Source organism: Melitaea cinxia, chromosome 9 (genome assembly GCF_905220565.1).
Source record: "Melitaea cinxia chromosome 9, ilMelCinx1.1, whole genome shotgun sequence".
Taxonomy (NCBI): domain Eukaryota; kingdom Metazoa; phylum Arthropoda; class Insecta; order Lepidoptera; family Nymphalidae; genus Melitaea; species Melitaea cinxia.
In genome coordinates this window covers 2931484-2956761 of record NC_059402.1, presented here as the reverse complement: position 1 = coordinate 2956761, position 25278 = coordinate 2931484, and the positions used below count along the sequence as shown (strand labels likewise).

Sequence of the window (25278 nt, the reverse complement as noted above, 5' to 3'; positions counted from 1 at the left end):
TAACGACTTTGTGAATCTATTTTTTTAATTGCATATATCAATATACGTGACACGGAACTAAAAGATATATATTTTTTTTACTTTTGTTCAAGGTATAGGAAGCCCATGTTTTTATCTATACAAATAAATAAAATTGGAGTGTCTGTATGTAACATTAAAATTACCGATTTCTACTAATTGCATGTGTATGTATATACACGGTACACATGCCAAAATAAGATTTTTTACAATTTTTGTCTGTCTGTTTGTTCCGGCTGTTAAGAGGAAAGGGTACCGAAGAGACTTTTCAAAAATAGGTATTTGAATAAAATGTTTCTGTCGCGCTGCATGCCACTACCGCGCCCCGCGCCATCTCCGCCCCGTTTTTTCTATGAGTGACTGTCGTGTTGTTAGTGTGCGTGCGCCGGCTATTCAGCTATTAATTGTTGACGATATTTTAGTATTCGCATCTTTCGTTTGTGATTGACTACGAGTACATATAGCGCATAGTGCTATTTTTCTGAATTTGGCTTGTTTTATTGAATTTGTTCTGCATCGTATTGCTGTGACTCGGCTTACTATTATTGAATTTCGTAAACTACTTATTATTTATGTTTTATTATTTTGAATTGGATACTCTTTGTGACTTGATACATGTCTATATTTTTGTGGGTAATTATCGAAATACTTAGGTACTTTATTTATGAATTAGGTATGTAATTACATGGTTGAGGTGTGTGTAAGAATGGGTAATGAAATACATACATAATTATAGTGTATACATGTAGTACATAGTATAAGTGTAAGTATAGTATATATATGTAATATAGTACATACACAGTATAAAATGTTTGCCTTAGTACCTATATAATTTGTAATGTCTCATGTTTGTCGCAGTTATTAATACATGGGTATAGGTTATATATATTAATTAACATATAATTGCGGCGATATAACAATGGTTAAAAATAATATTATAAATAAAAAAAAAAAACAAGAAAAGCCGCCTGCGTGAAGAACAACTATTAGAAAGTCAATTGAAAAAGCTGGAACAAGATAAAAATTCAATAATTACACAAAGATAGCTAAATAAATTACACCAATTTCAAACATTATGTACTGTACACTTACAAAAATCATGAAGGCGATTTTTTCAATTATTATTTTATTTATGTTTTTTTAGTTAGGCAAATTACGTAATCGATTGAATTTTTTTAAAGAGTGGTTGATTAACATGACATAACATAACAATACACTTTATTGAACACCAACAGAAAATAATAATACGTATCAGATTGATTTTTAACCGACTTCCAAAAAAGGAGGAGGTTCTTAATTCGACTGTATTTTTCTTTTTTTTTGTATATATGTTACTTCAGAACTTTTGACTGGGTGGACCGAGTTCGACTTGTACGCAAAGGAAAAAAAGCCGACTTCAACTACATCGACATGTAATACAACAAAGGTAGACGAAAATATAGTCAAGTAAATACGCGTTATTAAAGATTACTCAAAAAGTTGTCATCAGATCTCGGTGAAATTTAAATATGACTACACGATAAACATCAGCTTTCGATTAAATTAAAAATCATCAAAATCGGTACACCCAGCAAAAAGTTACGCGGTATAATACAACGTAGGTCGACGAAAATAGTCAAGTAAAAACGTATTATTTATATAACTCGAAAAGTTGTTGTTAGATCTCAAATAAACTTAAGTGAGACCAAATGACACACACCACCTTTCGATTAAAAAAAAAAAAATGTTGAAATCGGTCCACTCAGTCAAAAGTTCTGAAGTAACATACATAAAAAATACAGTTAAATTGAGAGCTTCCTCCTTTTTTGGAAGTGGGTTAAAAATAGAAACCGATTTTACACGTCTATAGAATTCCTAAGTCGACAAGCTTGAACAGTGAAAGATTTAGTATAAATGAAAGAGGAGTGAGAGGGAAATTCAAGAAGTAAGCTTTCCTCAGAACGAAAACTGCGTTCATTGGAATCACTAAGAAACTTAAATCGTCGTTTTAGATAAGCAGGTACAACAGGATTAAAAAGAATAGAGTAAAGTAAGTTGAGAATATACGTATTCCCGAAGTAGGGAATTGGGTGCCACTCAGGGCGTAACTACTGCCGTATCAGCCGTATCAATGATACGGGGCCCCCTATTTACAGGGCCCCTAAGGTGTGTAAGCAAAAATTAGTAAAATGCTATCCACAATGTCACTTAATCTTGTGCTTCCTGGAAAAAAGAATAAAAAAACTGTCATACATACCTATAGGGTTTTAACTTCAGAAATGACTGAAGTCTGAAAAGCAGTCCCCTTTTATCCGAGTCAAGCGTGCGCCCAATTGTTGATAACATTCTGTATCGTTTATTTCGGGATTCAGTTAATCATTATGAACAATGAATTAATCTTTTTTATATAAGAATGGGGCACACAAGCAGACGAAGCCATCTGATTTATAACGGCTACCGTCGCCCATGGCCTTTAGAGAAAAGATGTAGACACTAGACGCTTTAAAACCCCCAAATTTTAGCAAGGTCATTCCACACTTTGAATGTACGCGGAAACATTGCGCACGAAGCTCGCACATTGGTTGCAAACCACTGGTGGATACAATTAGCACCACTAGACTTCTTGACATCGAAATAATGCAGAACACGACAAACGACACTGCTCATAGTGCACATTACGCATCGCGTGTTCGCACCGTGGAATGTTCGGTGGTGCTTTTCCCTCATCGTCAAGAGTTGAATTCGACGCAAAAAGAGTGCAAAGAATTTCGCTTACTTTTTCGCATAATATGCCAGAGAGCCTTCAGGTTCGCGCAATGATGGAAGTGTAGACTAAAGAAAGTTACCTTCGACAGCTTTTGTAAGAAACAAAAGGCATGGGTTCCATTTGGAAAGCCCAATAGTCTCTCGCCAATTCTGCTGTGTTTGAACTTTGCCCTAGCGATTTACTACCTGTAAGACCTGGAGGCAGCGTTGAATCTCTTCTTCAGGTTATGCGCCTGTGAATCCCCCATATAGATGCGGAAGATTCATAGGAATTCACTAATAGTATTGGCCTCACAGGCTGAAGCGAACGATCCCCCGCATCTATTGCTGCAGGTCAAGGCTAATAACTCTCCAGCTTGGAACTACAAGCTCTTTAAATTAGCTTAAAATCCGAAATTCAAAACTTTCATTCCATTAAAGAACTCATGGAATTATTACTGATAAAATTCAATAGCCTTGCATCCAATTTTCCGGAGGTATTAACTTGATGTTTTTCAAAACTAAAACTGATAAAAAATTACCTAAGGATTTCGATGGAACAGGAACAGCTACAGCAGACTACACTCACTATTGTCTATTCTAGGAGGAAGTTATAACTTATAATCAATAAACATTTATTTTAATTCGATGCAAGCATTTTTTGTGAGAAATCTTTACCCATCATTTGCCTGCCCCCCCACTAATTTTGATACAGGGTCCCAAGGTTCCCGGGGTTCCAAGGAATGCTACGCTAGTGGGGCCACTTGAGTTTTTTACGCAATTCAGAAATATGATTCTATTTGCGAAGTCCAAATACGAATCGCATAGGTACATAGATTCGACCAAATTTAATAATCTGCTCCTCAGTAATGTCAAGAAAACAACTAAGCAATTTTTTACCGATGAAAAAAAACAGAGGAGGTTCTAAAGTCGCTACGTACCTATATTTATTTATGTTTGACCATGCATAGCTTTTTACAAAGTATTCCGAAATTGATAAAAAAATATATTGGAAAGAGTAAACCCCGAAGTTGTTTTTCGCCTAGGAGGCGAGGAAGAAGCGCGGCTCGCAGCTTGCTTGGCATAGGCATGGGAAAGAGCAGTCCTAATTTTTTAAACTTTCTTATTGTATTTTTTATTAGTATTACGGTAATAATAATCATAATATACTTTTTTGAAATCCTTGTATTGAGCCCTTTCATTTGATACCAAAAACAAACAACACAGTTATTTACCATAATTATCATTGTTATTTGTTAGCGAAACCCTTCGTTAGCCCAGGTTTGCACAGTGTTACAATAAAAGCCGCATATACAAATACGGTTTTATTGTAGTTATGAAAAGAGAAATTATTTAATTTTGTTAATACGAATTTTAGAAAATATCGACTAAAAATAACATCACTAGTGTATCGATATAATTGTCGACTATGAGGCATCACTTCGCTGGCGTATATACGTATTGCTTTGACCCTTCCCTCCCCCAGACCTATCCCCCAAAAAGCAAGAAAGGGACAACTGCAGCTCAGACCGATTTAGGTATATAATTTTTGACCAAAACAGTGTTTCGTAGTCGACTGTTTTCTCCTTAGAACATGGCAATTTTTAAAAAAATTTTTTTTTAGAAAATAAAAGAAGACTTCGGCTATGCCCCTATGTTTTCATTTTTTTGAAAATATGCATATATTTTTTTTAATGAGTGTCTGAAAATGTACAAAAAATTATGCAATATTTCGAGTTTTTGAAGTCTCCTAATTCCTATGATAATAAGAATATGAAAAAAATCAAAACATAGGGGCATGGTCATGGCAGCAAAGAGTTCTATGTCACAAAAATATTTGATCTAGTGTCATTATCCAGGGAGAAAACAGTCGACTACGTTTGTATGGAGAAAGACCCGGTACCCTTTCCTCTTAAATGTTATTTTGGTGTGATATTATGTACCGTGTATACATCCTTATGCATTTAGTAAAAAGCGGTTATTTTAATATTATAAACAGACACTCCAATTTTATTTATTTGTATAGATAGTTATCCTTATTCTATCAAGCGTGCTTCTATCAAAATCTAGATTATCTGTATAATAGGTATGCTTCTCACGTGTGATATTATACTTTTTTTGGCCTAGATTTACTAAGCCAAGTGTTTTATTTATAACTGCGTAGAAAGTGAAAGAATTCAGTTTAAATAAATATTATTATAATCCACACATACACATCGCGATGTGATTTTTAATTGATGGACTGAATTTAAGACAAATTTCAGAAAGTAGTTTAATAGGTACAAGTATAATAGATGCTTGTAAGGAAAGGTGACTGCAGTATGACAGCTGATTAGTCACTGTCTACATTTTTATGCCTTTCTTATGCTTTAGGTTATAAGATAAATAGAAATAATAAGATGATAATGATGTATCTACGGACGATTTGAGTATCTGTGATTAATGAAAAAAAAAATATAAAGTTATTTAAGTGCTTCTAGCTTCAACATACTTATATTAAAAATAAATAAATAATGAAAATCAATACAAATGAATAACTTACTGTAATAAACTGAATAGCATTATTAATTTAAATGAGTTTTATGCATGTACATATTTAAATAACAAAAAGGCGCTAAGCTAACATGGCGGCCATGATGCATGTGTGCATTTGCGAAGTACGATTCATAACGTGTTAATTGGACATTCACTGCATATTTTCATCTAAATGACGACATCGATCAAAGTATAGATATATTTTCTATCTTATAACTTTATTTAAACCAAATCAAAGTTGTTTTCTCTCTCATTATTACGTGTAAACAATGAGTCATTTCCTTTTCAAATGAATTACCTACGTAATGTGCATTCGTTTTGTCATTTATCTACACTGAAATATGTAGATAATCTAAAAAATCTAATTGATCTTTTCCACTAAATAAGGTTAAATACGGATTATCCTTATCCGTGGATATTATTTTCAGCTCAATTTTAAAATATTCCCATTTTATTAAACGATTTTTTTAGATTATTTTTTAGAGCTTTTAATTGTATTAATTTTGTATTATTGATTTACATCTTTATAGTAAACTTAATCTATCTTTTTTTTAGTTTTTTGCATATGAATGTAATTGTTTTGTATATTTTGTCTAGATCTGGCATAGGGTTGCCAACTTTTTTTGACAAAAAAAACGTATAAAATGGTTTGGATAGGAAAAAATAAAGTATTTGGAAGAAAAAAAAAGTATTTTTCAAATTTTATGTTTTTATTGCTTTAAAAACGTATTTTTGTGTGCCTTTAGCACATTCTAACAATTTTTTGTTATATTTAAATGTTTCAAACTTGTTTAACAATCATTATTTAAATTTATATAAATAAAAATTCGTTTCTAATTAAATTTATTGACGCTATATTTCTCTCTTCTCGCTACTTTAGATTCATTACTAAAAAAACCCTTTCAGTAAAAGCTTAAGTAGTAGGAACAGAGAGTAAGTAAGAATTTTTTTTTATATTTGGTAAGCTATCAGGTGCATTTTTAAGTATATATTGCCATTTTTCAACTGTACTTTTCACTGAAAATTCTTTATCATCATTAGTGATTTTTTTTGTCTTATTCATTCGGAATATATATCCTGCATCTTAATATTTAATCCGTCTTGTAATTTAGTTTTTATAATTATCATTTCAAAATGTTCAAATTTTTTAAGGACATTTTTTAAGGACACGTTAGGAAGTATTGAAAGCCAGTTATCTTCGCTAAGGTCAAACAATTTTTCCAACCCCTGATTCCTTAACTACATATAAACAAAGCCAACGGTCAATTTTTCTACAATATCGTTGATAGTGAGTAGTGACATCTGTGACAAATGTCAGATTGTCACCTGTGCTGTCACATTCAAAACACCACATCTGACATCTAACATTTCGTTCAGTAATTTTAAATCCTTTCCATCCGTTTTACCTTATGTGTACCGTTAAATAGTTAAGTACCCATAATGAGTATTTTGTTTCACGCATCACAGTAAAGATTGAAAATAAAGTATTTTCATATACTTTATTTGTATGCAAAAGTATAAAGTATATTTACCAAAAATAAAGTAAAATACTTTATTATAAAGTATGGTCGGCAACCCTAATCTGGCATGACGTCTTCACATAATATTGCATAGAAACGTTAGACCGTTGCTTAATTTAACGTGTAGGCGTAGAATGTTGAAATTTTTCACTGTCATAATGCGAAATAATCAGTACTTACATCATGTGTATGCACACTCTCATACAGCCACACCAGGCGATATGGTAAATAATAATTGCACAAAGGAATCTTATAGTTTATTTTTTGTTTCCATGTAGATATAAGTATTCTGATTTAGAAATTTACTTGACGATTCTGCCTGTAACATCCCATGGCTGGGCCTACGCCTCTTTATTTCCACGAAGAAGAAACTATACTAAACTAAGACTATGAGCGATGAGAGAAACTATGACTATGAGTAACGATCGCTATCAGGTGTATATGATAACAACCGGGACCGACCGCCGAAGCGTGGTGGAGATACTCCGAAGGACAGAGACAAGGATGGAGCTGGAATCGAACTCGAAAACCGCCGGTTGTTAGGCGCGTCGAGAACTGTTGTTGAGTTATTAAGCATTCTGCTTCAAAATTCATCTAACAGACAGCCAATGTTCTTAATTAAACTACTAGAATTTTAATTTTTGTTCATTTGTTAACATTTTACTTTTTAACTCCCGTATTCAGACAAACTAACAGTTCTCTTCATTAGTATTGAATATAATATTGTAGACGAGTAAGACAAGTGACTTTCATTTAAATTGTAGGTTACCTAGCTATTATATTACCTAGATATTATACAGAATTAATCTTATAATTAGTTTTCTATCCGGCGATAAAATTGTAGCGACTCTACATCGCAAAACACAAACGACTTTCTAAGTAGATTTTAAGCAAAATCTTGGTTTTGCTTATATTTTCATATTTTGGATAACACATACAAATCTTCGTAAATAATAATGGTATAGCAGACAAATTTTTGACAATTTGTACAATTGTTTATTTATTTATTTTTGTTCGTCATTAATTTAAAAGAATATGCCGATGTTGTACCTGAGATAAAAACAGTGAATAAATTACTTAATTGTAAAAGAAACAATTATAAGAAATCTTTATTAGCAAAATAAAGTTTTAAAAATCAAAACATAGTTTTACTAATGTCAACATTTAAAGATTTTTTATTCTTCAAAACGTAAAACACACCAGCTGATACATACTAATGTATACAAATAAGTAATATACATACATACATACAAGAATTTTTGTATAAATTCTTATTTTTTTTTTATGTATGTGCGAAACTATGGATTGGTAGGTCGATTTCAAATTGATTAATTATGGGTTACCAACAAAACAAAAGACAACTGTAGAACGTGCTCAGTGACCTGGAACCCGAGTCTCAGTGTGTACTCAGCTGACAGTCTCAAGATCGCGGAAATACGTTTAAAGAATTTTAAACTTTATTTCAAAATAATAGAGTTATATTTACTCTGATATTTTAGATGGCAGTACTATTTTTATATATTGTTCTTATGTGTCAGACGCAGTAAACACGGTGATGTCATGTAGCACCGCCTACACTACTAGAGGTTTTGATATTTTATAAATATATGTAATATTTTACAGCTATGGACACTCGCCTAATACGTAAAATGAGGGTAGAGTTTAGTGTACCTTGAGATTTGTAATTTTTTGGTATAGTTTAATGGGCAAATATTATGCTAACGTTTATTAATGAAATAAATTGAGAAAATGAAGAATAAGAAATGTTTTTTTTTTTTAATTAATTACTTTGCATTACCTAACTTTAAATTGTTACTTCAAAAAAGGAGAAGTTCATTAAATGTTCCGTATTTTTAAACGACTTCAAAAGAGGAGGAGTTTTCTCAATTGATCTCAATCTCAATTAATCGATTGAATCGATTATATATGTATATATATTATGTGTTATCGGGGATAACTCCGTCGTTTATGAATCGATTTTAGTAATTCTTTTTTTGTTGGGAAGAAATGTCTCCAGCGTAGTATCATGATAAAGTAATCAGGATCTGATGATGGCATCCTAGAGAAATAGAGGGGATCTTTCGAAAATCGTAGTGACGACTAGTGCGTTGGTTAATCTTTTTCGTCTACTTACGTTGTATAATTATTACTTGTCGATGGTATTGAATTCGGTTTTTTTTTCGTTACCTAGCAAACATAATTATTGTGTGTAGTTATTTTATACTTTAAATTCGCTAATCTATAATATAAAAATGAGTCGCTGAATGTGTTGCTAAGCGCAAAACTCGAGAACGGTTGGACCGATTTCGCTAATTCTTTTTTATAAATATTCCTTGAAGTACGAGGATGGTTCTTACGGAGAGAAAAATTCTAAAAAAAAAAATTTAAATTTCCTGAAAAAGTCTAAAAACAACACTTTTCTATACTCCCATACAAAAGATTTGTGATAATACTTAAAAGTCACTGTTAGGCGATACGAAGTTCGCCGGGTCAGCTAGTTATAAATTAATTTTAGTAATTCTTGATTAAAGGATCCACAAGAGAGAGAGAGAGAGAAGATTACATGATACAAGATAAATTTGATGAAAAACGACTGTTCTAAAAATGGAAAAATATTATTGTTATGCTTTTTATCTGAATTTTTATACGAGAAAAGTCATCTATAACTTACAACAGGCATTCATAGTAGATATTTCTTAACCTACTTGCTCTATTCATAGACATTGATATCTTAAACTGTATTAGACATTTTCTACAATTCTGCTACATAGAAAGCTGGTAGCTAATTATTCCAAATTGTTTTGTTTTGGGGAGGCCTATGTCCAGCAGTAGGCAGAACTGTAACTGTAACTGATCTTCTATGAGGTCAAGGTAATACCTCAGTCGGGCTGCTCCATATTTTGAGCAGGAAATTTTCTGTTAAAAAAGATCAACCGAAAAAAAATTAGGAATTTATAACATTAAAGAATTGAAAATGTGTCACCGCAATTATAGTATTAGAATTATAATTCATACCACTTAAGTTACTGCTGTGTGCGTGATCTAGACATTTTAGCTCTAAAGACGGGAGGCTTAAGCAAGTGCATACTAATTAGATTTAAGCACACCGTTAGATCGTATTGAGTATTATTTTATAAGTTATTATTGTGTATTGGCATTACGAGAAATTAACGGAAGTATTTTTAATAAGTTACTATCGATATAAAATGTAAAATGAATTCGATAATTTTTTTTTTGCGTTTGAAATTAAATGAGGTTATTTATTGTTACATAAAATTATAATAGACACAGTAAATTATACGTTTTTAATATTATTAAATATTTATAGCGTGTCACTCCAAACTAATAGAACTATTTTCTCTGACAAAATCTAGACTAAAAACAGTTTGTTTTTATTACAGTTTGAAATAAGTTCTAATATCAAGCGGGATGCGTGAAACGGCTTTTAAATCATAAAAACTAAACGAAATCCGTTGTTGCAGTGAAACCAATACGAGTAAAGAGAACGAGTCTCGAGTGCAGAGAACGACGGACGGCGCACAACGAGAGAGCGGTGAGTAGGCGCACCATTTTGTTGCATTCTACAAATAATATATATATATATATATATATTTCTCATGTCATACACACACGCTCATCTGTTTTTACGGTAGGCAACTCAATGCAAATTTTTGAATTAAAACTTCTTTACGCACGCTTGACTTGGGGAGTAAACTGGTGAATTCGTGACAAGACCGTTACGAAAAGTTTTATCGGGCGAAGCGAACGCAAGTTGAGACGGAGATATAAGTTAGTGAACATAGAAAGGGAGAGAGTTTTACTTCAGTCGTGTGGTCAAAAGCACAATAGATTTTTGTTTTGTAATAAATGTACATATGAGATTTCTGTGAATAAAGTACCTATAACAACTTGTTTCGGGGTAAGAATCGGATTTACAAACCCTGGATCAAAGGAAATGATCATAGTTTTAGTCTTGGTAATCCAGTAGATGGAGCACGTGAATCGATATCAGATGTGCTAACCACTGATATGATATAAAGTACTTTCATTTGACTGTATATCTTACCTCGTTCTGTTGGTAAATAATAATATATGGTGAAGTTAAGGTTTCATGCTTTTCGTAGAAATTCCGAATCGTCTGAATTTGTCAACGTCACAGTCATAGATATACCCGCCATTGCTGTAATATTTTTACAATTATCACATCAGAGTTGTAGAGAATGCAGAGTAATAGGTTATATTATGTCATTTTGGTACTACAGAAATTTACTTCGAGGATTCCGCAATGCTTGAAGACAAAAGTCTTCGAGCAATGCGTCCTGCCTGTGTTAACATACGGAGCCGAGACGTGGACACTGACGAAGGGACTGGTCCACAAGTTTAAAGTCGCTCAACGTGCAATGAGACGGGCTATGCTTGGGGTTTCTCTTAAAGATAGGATTAGAAATGAGACTATTCGCGAAAGAACGAAAGTAACCAACATAGCTCACAGAATTAGCAAGTTGAAGTGGCAGTGGGCTGGTCATCTGTGTTGCAGGACCGATGGCCGTTGGAGCAGACGGGTCCTGGAGTAAAGACCGCGTCTTGGTAAACGAAATGTGGGACGTGCTTCAGCCCGTTGGACCGACGATCTACGTAAGATTACCGGTGTAGGCTGGATGAGGATAGCGGAAAACCGAGAGGACTATGTCCAGCAGTGGACTGCAATAGGCTGAACTGACTGACTGACTACAGAAATTTCGGGATCAAAAGTAATTTCTGACATATTCATTAGTGTTTACGTGAAAGAATATTAAATATCCATCAACTCAATTTGTTCATAAGTATTATTAGCGTGTGTGAATGATGGTCACACTAGCGGCGGTGATGAGTCACAGCGGAGAGACACGCGCGCAAATCGCGTTCATAACTGTTAGGTGGCCGCGTCCGTGTATTCAGTAATATTGATAAACTCATTTTTACTCGCGACTATGTTTACATAGGGCTTTGTGGCTGCGATTTTTCTTTTATACCTACCTAAAATAAAACACGCATCACGTCTCTATATTGTGTATTATATTTTACTTCATAGCATACCTACAGTGTAAATCTTTCACTATAGGATTTAGTTTCTAGAGATTCTGTGACAATACATAATATGCAAGTATACCTACTTATTGAGAGCTATCTTACCATATTCTTCAGCAATATCCTGAGCGAGTTTTTAAGTGAGCAAACTATTTAATTATTGTTAAATCATAATTTGTCTTAAAATATTATTTTATTAATTATTATTATATAATGTAAGTTAAAATAGCTCTCTGTATGTGGAAGTTTCTCACATATTTTTTGTATGTTCTCACTGTCGTATTTAAAGCTATTGTTAATAAAAAACGTAACATCGTCGAAACTTCACTCCATCGTCGGACGAATAAAATTTGTTCGTTATTTTTTATACGAAAACCGTAAACCGGTCCGCAATGAGGACGGCGGCGTATCGGATGGCAAGGTCTTTCAGGCTGAATATACACGTTAAAATATTATACGGCGGTATTTAGTGTATAATTATATTAATCTCTGAAATGAAAGAACCTCTATTACCGGTAAATAGATATGCTTTAATTTTATTTCTAGGAGTAGGTACCTATTATATAAAGCCAGTGAAAACAATGTGAAGTGGGTGTCGTAAGAGGCGACTAAGAGATAACACGTTTCCATTACTACCTTGGAACTTAAAAAGCCGACCGATGGCGGGATAACCATCCAACTGCTGGCTTTGTAATACACAGGCCGAAGACGGGCAGCAGCGTCTTCGGTGCGACAAAGCCATCCCTGCGGTCACCAACCCGCCTGCCCAGCTTGGTGACTATGGGCAAAACACATTAGTTCACACCATTTTTGGCGTGAACTTGTGGAGGCCTATGTCCAGTAGTGGACTGCGAGTGGCTGCTGTGATGATGATGATTAGTAAAAACGATAAACAAGCGTTACTCACTTTGAACGAAAAATAATAAAAAAATTGAGACAATGATAAAACTTTATTATATTTCTAGGAGTATCACAAAGCCTTGACCAAGAAAACGATACATGTAACCTAATTCTTGACGTCAAAAAAAAATATGATTAAGATTAAATTTTTGATATGCTCCTGTCCGAATCGTCGTATATTTTTTTTCTATCATTCACATTCTTTTTAAGAATGTTTTACTTTAAAGTACCTAAGAACACTCACTATCTCTCTTACTCTATCAAGAATAGTCTAGATTCTTTTCAACTTCCTCAGGTTGGTTTATTATATTGTCCTACACTATATTAAATAAAGCGTACAAATTAATGTATTATTCCCAAATGTACTACCTGAGTAACGATCTCGTGCTAATCTCTGGATATAAGCTATATGTGTTAACAAGCAATAAGCGTTCATTGTTTGTAAAATTTTCTTAATAATCCTATATGTAAAATTCTCGTGTCACAATGTTAGTTAACATACTCCTCCGAAATGGCTCGACCGATCTTCATGAAATTTCGTGTGCATATCGGGTAGGTCTGAGAATCGGCTAACATCTATTTTTCATACCCCTAAGTTATGGGGGGGGGGAGATTAAGGGAGGTAAATAATATATATGGCAAAATAACGATTGCGGGTTTAGCTAGTATTAGATAAATTCTATGATTAATGCATGGGCGTAACACGAACTAACTTTGTTGAGGTGGGGCAAAAACAAATAAATGTAAAACTTAAGTACCTAGTAGAAAATTAAATACTTTTCATTTACTGCTACTTTTCATTTACTTTCACTGTGTACACTACTTCATTAATAACTTATGGAGCTTTAGCTAAATCTAACTTTTTCGCTAAATCTCTAACTTATTATAATCTAAAATATAAATTATTTAGGTTTGAGTCAGGGTAGAGAATACCCAACCATACCCCACCGTGGGTACGCCCATGTATTAATGTATTATAGATAACTAGCTTTACCTGTGTGAATAATTCGCACTAAATAAGTATATTAATTATCTATTTACAAAGTTACAAAAAAGTATTTATACGTGAGTTGATTTATGGAACAAAAATTTTACCGACCGTCAATCATGTTGATGTTGTTTCAAAACTGAAGCTGGCAGATGGCAGCATTGTTGTATTGTGTCTCAATGTATATCCATACATATATATAATTTTAATAATTAATTAATTTACAAAAACAAAAGCAATAATAATTTTTTTAGTTGTGGATGCCGGTAGAGCTAGCAATTATCTATAGAAAGATATATAATTTATGTGGAGTAATTGTGAGATTTTTTTTCTAAAAAGGGAGGCAAACAGCTTAACCTTAGCGTATTAATATAATTAGCGACCCGCCCCGGCTTCGCACGGTTGCAAAAACTATCAGTGTTCCTCTATTATATTATGCATGTATTATACATATAAACCTTCCTCTTCAATCACTCTATCTATTAAAAAAAACCGCATCAAAATCCGTTACGTAGTTTTAAAGATTTAAGCATACCTAGGGACAGAGAAAGCGACTTTGTTTTATACTATGTAGTGATTGTATGATTTATATATTAATTGTATAAAATTTTCATTACAATGTATATAGTCTATTGAAAAAATTAATAATTTGTTTCAACTTTAATAAAATTAACACTATGATTTATATGTGAAACAGAAATTAAAGTGACCAATATGACCACCAATAAACACGGTCAATATCTTTCTTTACATGTAAATAGTAGTAAAAGTATATAGGTGTGCTGGAAAGTTTGATTGTTTGTTTGTTTAAATCTCAAGAACTACTGTTTGGAATTGAAAAATTCTTTTTTGTTTTGAGTGTCCCGTTTGTCGAGGAAAGCTATAGACTATGTTTTCCTCAAATTAACTCAAGTGAATCCGCGAGGCACAGCTGGTACCCTATAAGTACTTAGCTAGTATCCTATAAACACTTGATTCTGCGGGATTTACAGCTGTTGTCAATTTGAAGCTATCGATATTTTGGCGACGTTGTAGATGCTATGGTCAAGGTTTAGTATCGGGAAATGAAAATCGCGCTAAGTCCCATACATTCAAAAGCGTTCACAATTACCGTGAAAGCTTGAAAACTAATATATCCTATCACATGAGCAGAAAGATAGAAGAGACTTTGCAGAAAGCTAGATGATATCGCGACCATAATTGATGATATCGCGACCATAATTCCCAACATTGTTGTAATGAAATGAATGAAATGAAACGATAGCTTTGTCGTAGCGATTCATCAATTTGAACGAAACATTGAGGAAGCGTCAAAGTGAAAATAATCAGTTAATTAAATTGGCGAACGTTCAGTAGGCGTTAATTACTGTGAACGAGACGAGGTGAAATTTCGTTGTCTCGGTCTGTTTTCGATGTCAAATTTAATGTTCCAAATGTTATAGATAAGGTTATTTATGAAATTTATGAATTTTGTGAAACTATTTTTTTTTTCTAACCGACTCGACATACGTTGTGTTGTCTTACGAATAAAATTGTCAAACATTGTAAAGTGAAAATGGAAAAAAATCTGGATATGGACATCCTAATTTTCTATACCTATTGAAATATCCATATTTTATTTTTATATATTTACAATTTCAAGATCATACCGTAGATATGTACATTTAAAAATCATAAAAATCGGTCAAGCCGTTTCAGAGTAGTGCAACGAGATTTTTATTCTGAAGAAATCAAAACAGGCATAAAAACATACGGGAATAATCCAGTTGTCTATTATTTTCATACGTAGCTGTATAACAGTAGCGAATATAACAGTTTTGTTATGCCTCATCTACTCGACCTTCAACGGTGTACGTATATTCTGTTCTACAAGTCCATAAATAATTATTACACAGCTCAACGAAGACCTAATGTAATTCATTGAAGACCTTTCTAGAAATATAATATCTGTACGTTTTACAGAGGAAATGGTTTTGAAGCGTTTTAGTGTTGTGTAATTTTTTTTGGGAATGTGTATAGAGTTTTTAATTTGGCACGCTGCTCAATTACTTTATGTTAATTGTAACAGTTTTTATTTATTTTTTTATTTTAGGACTTTACATCTATAATCTACTTAAATAGAAATCTTATGAACATTGCATACATTTTTTAAATATTTTACTGGAGAAATATCCAAACCAATATTTTAGTTTTAAGTATATTTGAATTACAATATGAGAGCAATGGTTATTGCTATCGCTAGGCTATTGCGACTTGCATAGTGGCCAAGCAAATTCAAGTCGTGGTCATCTTTAAATAATAGCCATTATAGATAGTTAAGTATAAGATCAGCTATTCCATATACTGTTAAATTATGTTAGTGTTAAATATATATATATTTTTTTTTTTGTTTCAGACAAGGGTTTCAGGGAATCCCTTCAACGAAACGATTCGAGAAAGGAGCTGAAACTGTGCTCACGGTTCTGCCCCTCGATTTATAAAATCGCTCTGTCTCTATCGGCCTAGCTCCTGCACCGCTCTATAAAGTTGTATAACGTATAACGAACAATCGAAACCACGCCCCTTGTCTGTGGCCACGACCGGGGGGGGCCTTAGGATATATTATATGCATATACTATAATCTGCAGTACAGATCTCTAAAGTGACGTCACAATACACTATTGTGATATAATTCATTAATATATTAACTTATTATAAGCTTTGTAATTCGCATTTTGTATATTGCCCATTTTGAAATTGTTTTTTTTTTTATTATTTATTTATTTGTAAATATAAAATAAAAAACTATCTAACCAAAATATTATTCACATTGTATCGTAACTATTATACTAGTCATTCATCTAGTGTATTTATTTTAATATATTCAGACTTACTACTATTTAATAATATAAAGCTGTTTGTGTAACTATAATTATATTTAAAAAAAAAAAAAACGCTGATATAAGCGTAGGGTTTGCCAAAGAGGAAGCAGACAATATAAACCGTCCAAAAGCGCTACGAAATAAAAAATATTTTTGCGCGTTTTATATTTGAGTCTAGTAAGTGTTGTAATAAACATCGGCAAAATGCAAACTCAAATGGGGGGTGACCTGCAAAGGAGCTACAGGGTGCAGGACTTTGCCTCACCAGGCGTCATTATGAGGGAGCGAAGCTTCATACGGCCGCAGTCGCACCATAACATGCATCATAACCAGGTATTTTTCATTTATCGTAAATAGTACACCATATTCTACGTTTCTAGTGACTAACGTAGGTTTATAAATAATAAGTATTTTAATACGTAATTATGACATTTGTGTACCAACACTACACGTAGGAGAAACTGCACAATTTAACACCCACATACATTTGTAAAACTTGATGGCCTCTGTCTGAGATAATTGTGCAATAACGCAATATTATCATAATCAAACATACTTTAATAATTAAAATATTTTGTGATACGATTAGCTTTCAAATATTTTTCAATGGTATTCTAAAAAATTATTACGAAAATCTTTACTTTTTACGTTTCGTTCAACGTTAGTAACGTTCCTCACCAATTCCGTTTTAAATTTGTCGATGATGCTAGTAAACATTTAGTCAGTATTACATCTTCTGTGTATAACATGCTCGAAATAAATCGTGACAGTTCATCAAAACTCAAAAGATTATGAATAGCCAAGCAATATTTTACTTAACACATAATGTGTACTCTAAAGAATATTCTTTTTAACCATTGCAGTTTCCGAACAATGGGAAACGGCGGAGTATGATTCTGACAAACGCCAAAGGGAAGCCGACGCTCGAAATCTATAGACCTCCAGGTGAGCTAAAAATAAAACGGTATTTATAAAATATTGGTAACCATTTCCGATTCGGTAACAGCACTCGCGTCTCGGGAAGTGCTGGCTGGCAAGCATCACTACGCGTAATTGGCGCCAAATTTAAAAATAAACAAAACATCAAATTTGGAACGCGTCGACAGTCTCGTGTTTGTTGCGGTATACGGGTGTCAAGTTTGCGTTTATCGAAATATCAATGTATAATACAATTATTGTGAGCGAGTTATGTCGAGGTGTATAGTGAAACAGTCGGTAGTTCAACCTATGGCCTCACCGGTGGGTCAGGTGACTCCAGTGTCGATAAGCCCAGTTCCAACAGTACCGGTGACTAGCTGTGAGTCGACGCAAAACGAAACCGCTTCTGAGGTCCCAGGTGTGTTTACATTATAATGTGGAATATTTTGAATGAAGTAGAATTAGTACAAGTTTAAGTAATAACAAAGATTAATAAGACTGAAAATGTCATAAGCATGGGATACAGCGAAACTGTTTTAAAGAATTATCTAGAAGTTTTAGTAATTAAGAATGAACTAATCTTACGAATACATTTTGTACGCTCTTTTGATCATATATTTCGTAAAAAGCCGTCCTTTTCTGTTACTACGGTCAAAGTCCCAAGTTTATATTTAAGACAACTCACGACATTTTTTTCGTATAAGTAACTCAACTAAAAGGCCCATAAGTAATATATCTAAAAATAAAAAATGAATATTTAGGTGCTTACAAATGGAAGTTACCTATATCGTGTATGATTTTTCCTTGAAATGCCAACTTCATACAATTACTCCCGACATTAAACTTCCAAAGATAATTTATTAATCCGCATTATTGATTGAGTAAGTGAATTAGTGTAGAGGTCTAGAGGCGTTTATTTAGCATAATTCAGTTCAGATTATGATTGGCAGTGTATTAAGGACATCTTCTCTGATACATTATCTTAACTATATTAGTCTTAACTATATTAATCGCCTACTAATCTGCAAAATAGGTCATTAAACTAAACTAGCAAAAATTGATGAAGTGCGTTTTTATTGTTTTCATGCTAGCTGTCTCATGTTATGTCACTTTCTCAAAAGAATGGAATAATTTAAGTATAATTTGAAACTCTTAACATAATTTTTATTAACAAAATGATAGAAAGCTAGCTCAAATTGATGTTTTGTTTGTTTATTATATTAATATTATTATCTTATGTTCTAGAATAATCTAGAATATACATCTATGTATAGTTGTTGTAGTGCCGACGTTTGGACGAACGTGATCGTCGGTCTAGCTGTAAATCTTTGATGAAAGTTTGCTCATTTGACCGAGACGCCGAGAATCACGCACATCGGCGTTATCTACAAAATGCGATGAATCTTTCAAACAAAACTTAATATAGGATTATAAATAATAAAGAAATATCTATATATCATTAAAATATGATTCAATTAAGATGTTCAATGATTCATAGTCAATTAGAATTTTAATTTATAGCATAATTTGATTTCTAAATCAAATAAAAAGCTTTTTTATTCAAGTAGGCTGTGAAACTCTTTTATAAGTCGTCATTTTACAAATTAAAATTATAGTAGTCAAAAAAGTTAATTATTGATTGATTGGTTCGTTTAGCACGAACTCAGAATGAAAATTTTGATGAGTACAATTTGCAAGAAAGGCTGCAATTATTCTTTAATTATGAAATTATCAATTTAGTCACGTCAAATTTCATCAAATGTTTATTGATTTGATTGCTTCGCCTTCACATTCGTCCGTACGCAGTCATCCATTAAACTACCGATATAACCAAAATTACGACATTATCTAGATAAATATTGCATGAAAACTTTCAGTTCGCTTCGGTAGGAGCGATGACGTAACGTCTAACCGACATTTTTTGCATTTCAATAGACGAAACTTCGTACTCCTTCGGATTCACATTTCCGTAATTTCCGCATGAATTAGCACAAATATTCTCTTTTCATCCAATCATTTCTGTTTCTCTATTTCTCGTTCATGATCCCTTCGTTGGCACTGTCGTCTAACGTTCATTCTAACCTTTCCTATCATCTCTTCTCTTGACGACCACGTTGACCACCAGGTGTCCGCACAGACGGCGTGGCGACCACGGGTGGGAACACGGCTACTACGCCCACAACGCCAGGCTCCAACAAGCTGAATGTGCATGCTAAGGAATTCACAATGGCCAAGCCTGCTGATCTGCAAAATAGGTGAGTTCCACAAAGAACTAACTACTAACTAAATATAATATAAATGATATTGTTACAAGTTTAGAAAAAAAAAGTTCAATTATTTTATGTATTTGGAAAAACTTGATAGAGGATTATAGATTTATCAAAATGCGGTTATAATGTATCTACTACTTTTAATTATATGGTCGTTAACTTAAAATATTGTTGGAAGATACTTTTTTAAATTTTGTGCTGATTTGGTTAATTTTGAATGGGTTCGAAAAAGTGTAAGGTAAATGAAATATGTTTGTACACACTTCACACCAACTAGGACAGTCAACGTAGAAGAATCAACATATACACAACATCAACCCAAATGCCACGACAACGAATATCCGCATAACCAATACAAATATTTGTTATGAGCAATGATCGCAACTGCGACCATTAATTAGTCCAACAGCCAGAGCATTGACTGCTATTGGTTCCAATGTGTTGTCAATACTAATTATAATTAATTAATTCATTTATATATCAATTACTAACTACTGATTGACTTGACCTTTCTTAATATTCTTAAGAGTAGTTTGGCTACGGTTACGGTGCGCGTATACTCGCCATAATATAACACGAGTAGCCGACCATTAGTAGCGCAAAAACGCACAAATCACTTGTGATGTAATATTTTTTGACGCTTAAAAGAGTCACAATTGGTAGCAGACGATTACTAATCAAGGATTATAAGGCAACCATAAATAGAACTAGATAACCTTCACGTTAATTGATTTTCCTTTTTGGGGTTGCTATTATAAGTCATTTTTCGGTAAATAATGTTCCCAAAACGTTAGAAAATTACCTCTACTAAAAAAAAGGATCTTTAGTTTATACGTAAAACACCCAACTACAGAATAGAATCCAGTTTGCAAGATGGAAATCTTCGAAATCACTGAAAGCAACGTCGTTGGCTCGCCTCCAGATGTATGAAAAATCTTGAAGATGGTTTACGCGATTTCCGTTCATGCTGAAGCGTAGGCGTGTAGTATCAATTGTAGCGATATTGTTATCACTTTGTTCTCGACCGCGGTGACGCTAACACGCCCTCGCACACCGAGCGTGACCGAGTGACGGAGCGCGCTAACTGCGCACGCGTCGCCCGTCGCGCCTCCCGGAGACACGCGGTCTTCCCGAACGAACGCGACCAAACAAAGACGAAATCTCGAACGCATTCGAACGAAAATATAAATAAAATTTTCTTTTATCATCTTGGAATTCCTTTTTAACATCTGCTCGATTTTTTTTAAAACGTGAAATATTGTATGGATTATATTTTATGGAGCAAATTTTGACGCGACGTCTCAAGTTAAATTAGAGATTCGCTAAACTGTTATACATTTATGTATTTATTTGTCGTACATTGTAGTGACGTGCGATTTATGTACAAACACTTTTTATCTAAATTATTGTTTGAAAGTGGATACAAATCGAGGTGATAGTTTGAAATCTAGAAGTGTACTTTGTGAACGTTTCTTACAATGGTTCGCGGGAGATATTCCACATCAGATATGTGAGTACAAAACTCATATTTTATGTCTCATTAGATGTTTAAAAATGATTTTGCGCGTTCATGCAATTTTCGTTGTAATGAAAGTAAATACAATTCCACTGGTAATATTCAAATTACGGCCGTTTCCTCTTCCTGTCATTAATTTTATTTCAGTTCATTGTGAGAGTATTGAACTCTTGCTTAAATACAATTTTATTTGGTTACTCCGCAAAAACAACTGACTGTATTAATAAGATTCTGACAGACATTTTGAGGTTTACCTCTCTTCTAAAGACATGCATTATTAGTATTATATAAATTACTAGCAATACCCGTGCGAATAATTCGCACTAAATAAGTAAAATAATTACCGACTGTCAATCATGTTGACGTTATTTCAAAATTAAAGCCGTCATATATAAAACAAAAGCAATAATCAATTTTTTACTTGTGGATGCCGGTAGAGCAAGCAATTATCTATAAAATTATATATAATTTATGTGGAGTAATTGTGAGGTTTTTTCTTAAAAGGGAGGCAAACATCTTTACCTTAGCGTATTAATATTAATATATGTGATTAAATACAAAGTACCTAAAATTGAACTTAATATTATCAAAATCTAAAAGCAGTAATAATTCTAATTTAATAATAGTTATTAATGGATTTCATTTTATATTTAGACACCATTTTTTTTATTGTAAACAATAATAAATAGTTCTAAACTGTAAATACTTTGTGATTGTCCAATTGACGATTATACAGTACTTACGTTTGCTCGAACCGTATCTGCTTGTACATTTTTCGCGGCTTCATTGACATTAACTTCCATACTCAGAATCAGATTAGTTAAAGTTTACGGTGACTGTTCTGCTCGTATGCGGTGTTGCAGCTTAATATATTTTTATATTAACTAAATTAAAAAAAAAAAAAAAAAAAAAAACAAATTATCTCGGTAGATCCTGAGACACACCTGAAAGACGTAGAGCACATGATATAGACATGTACGTAAATGCAATGTTATGTAATGTCTCATATTTGTAAACTATAGAAGCGTAAGTGGTAAAGGACTCAGTGTTATCAATGAGGTGTCATTAAAAACCAAGGTCGCTCATTGTTAATAGATGTAAATATTTTTCCGTTTATAAACATGACACATCGTAGGCTCTGTGACGATTTTTCTAGTAGATTTATCTACATTTACTTGCAATTTTGAAATATATTTTTAAAACGCTCAAGATATGGTAGGTTCGTAAATATATAATCTGAATCTCGGAAACGGCTCCAACGATTTTCATAAAATTTTATATAGGAGGTTTCGGGGGAAAGAAATCTATCTAGCTAGGATTCATTTTTAGAAAATGTCGTTTTATCCCTGTTTTCCCAAAACAGCTTAGTTTTGTTTAAATACTCTAGTAATTACGCTTTAGCCTGTAATATCCCAGTGCTGGGCATAGGCCTCTTTCCCCGTGTAGGAGAACGATCAAAGCTTAATCCACCACGCTGCTCCAATGCGGGTTGGCAGATATATTCCCTACTATTAGTAACGATCGCTATCAGGTGTATATGAGAACAACCGCGACCGACGCCTTAACGTACTCTCCGAGGCACTGTGGGAAGACCCACAAGGACTGCACAAACACCCAGACCACGGCAAACATATGTATGGCCAATACAAATCTGGAGCAGTCCGACTGGTACCTCGACCTTATAGAAGATCACAGATACATAATACTGCTTTCAAGCAGTGTTGTATTCATGTGGTGAGTAAGGTGACCAGAGCTCCTGGGGGTAATAGGATCGGCAACGCGCTTGCGATACTTGTCACTTGCGGGCGTCTATAGGCTACGGTAATCGCTTACGCTCAGGGGAGCCGTACGTTTATTTGCCAACCTAATTGTATAAAAATAAAATTTCAAATTTGTCAATCTAAATTATTTAGTCACATCACTTTTTCATATACAATAACTTAAAAAAATACATATATTCGATACTCTAACAATAGGAATAATTTCATTGGTGTATTTTATTTATCAACTAGAACTACAGATTCTATTTTTGTTGAATTAAAATGTGTGATGATGATAACCTTCATAGTTTATTCAATAAATAATTACAGCTGCTGAGTAGACTAGTGTAGGCTTCTTGCTCTCGTGATAGAATCGGCCCTTGTCCACTGTCTTCTGATTTTTTTAAAGAAAAATAATAACAACATTCCCCGGCTGTCTCGATTCTGATAGGTTGTCGTCAGTCAGTCAAGAAAGCGAGATCGCGCAGGAAATAGAGTTTATTACTAGTAAATTTATCCATTATTAAAAGAAATAAATTAATCATATATTTGAACGTTTTTTATTCTATTGAAAATGTTTTACAAATATTTCTAAGTTTGTCATCTCAAATGCGGGTGTTATTACCTACTATCTTAGTTTTCCACCCACATCCTATGTGATTCATGGACTTTGTATGACTAAAGAAATACGAAAATTGTCACACTCATTCATCTCGTAAAACATTTAACATTCCTCGGCGGGTACTTTAATACTTATGCGATTGTTAAGTTGCTCGAAAGACAACTTCTAACACCACCTATGTCAAAATTGCCAATTTTTTAGGAAAAAGTAAAAGTGTATACTTTTATATGGATATATCGTTATATTGATTGTTACATTTTGGTATTTACATAACAATGTTTAATTGGCTAATGTTTGTTTCTAATAAGCTATAATAATGCTTCTTCCGATTTTTAGCGAATGATATCAAAATGTCAAAACTATCAAAAACGCGAACTAAAACGGCGACGATGAGAATAGGACATTCTGTCATGAATTTTTTTAAATCCATTTGAAATGCTATATTTATAAGAGTTAGGTACAAGTAGATACTTCAAAAATCAAAAATGGAAAATAGTAACTGAGCACAACTCATAGTTTTTTAAATTTCCAACTTTAACCCCCATTTACCTAAATGATAAAAATATAATTTAAAAAAATTACCATTATATACCAGATCACAGACATCTAGACCTACTCAGTGATAATATTGTTCTTTCCTGGTAACGCTTGTGTTACACTTTTTATAACACGTATATGAACAATCATATCGTTATAAACATCGAAAATGCTCTGTTTGAAGCCAGTCAGCTGCTAATTCACTCTTATGATTCAGCGTTGAAGTAATTTGATCATATAGTGCAATATTACATACGAAAGATGAAAATAGTCCTTCAATATTTAGTCTATTAAATTCTACTAGTAGATTCAGCGGTGATGAACTTTTGTTTGATTTTTTAACCGACTTCCAAAAAAGGAGGAGGTTCTCAATTCGACTGTATTTTTTTTTTTTATGTATGTTACATCAGAACTTTTGATCGGGTAGACCGATTTCGACAAATTTTGTTTTAATCGAAAGGTGGTGTGTGCCAATTGGTCCCATTTAAATTTATTTGAGATATAACAACTACTTTTCGAGTTATATCTAATAATGCGTTGACGCTTTTTTCGTCGGAACTTTCTGCTGGATGTACCGATTTTGATAATTCTTTTTTTTGTTAGAAAGGGGATATTCCTAGTTTGGTACCAGGATCTGATGATGGGATCCCAGAGAAATCGAGAGAGACCCTCGAAAATCCGCATAGCTTTTTAGTGGGTTTACCGATTTTGATGATTTTTAATTTAATAGAAAGCCGATGTTTACCATTTCACATTTAAATTTCATCGAGATCTGATTACTACTTTTGGAGTAATCTTTGATACTGCGTATTTACTTGACAATTTTTTCGTCTACCTACGTTGTATTACTTGTCGATGTAATTGAAGTCGGTTTTTTTTTCGTTCGCCAAAAAAGTATTATCAAAATCGGTTCATAAATGACGAAGTTATCCCCGAACATACATAAAAATATACTTAATATATATATGCGGTCGAATTGAGTAACGTCCTCCTTTTTTGAAGTCGGTTGATTAAAAAAGTAACATGCACTATTAAATTTATA

General features: G+C 33.1%; 1 protein-coding gene across 2 annotated transcripts in view; it reads left to right on the top strand.

The window, feature by feature from the left end:
- LOC123656245 (CBP80/20-dependent translation initiation factor) overlaps nt 1-25278 on the top strand; it is a 48081-nt gene that overhangs the window by 7918 nt on the left and 14885 nt on the right. The window contains exons 2-5 of one of the 2 annotated variants that reach the window (XM_045591946.1): nt 10280-10350; nt 16148-16946; nt 17477-17558; nt 19669-19786. In XM_045591946.1, the coding sequence (XP_045447902.1) occupies nt 16818-16946; nt 17477-17558; nt 19669-19786 (329 nt within the window). In that variant the 5' untranslated portion in view covers nt 10280-10350; nt 16148-16817. Of the gene's footprint in view, nt 1-10279; nt 10351-16147; nt 16947-17476; nt 17559-19656; nt 19787-25278 lie in introns of both variants that reach the window. The other variant, XM_045591945.1, reaches the window with a different exon arrangement.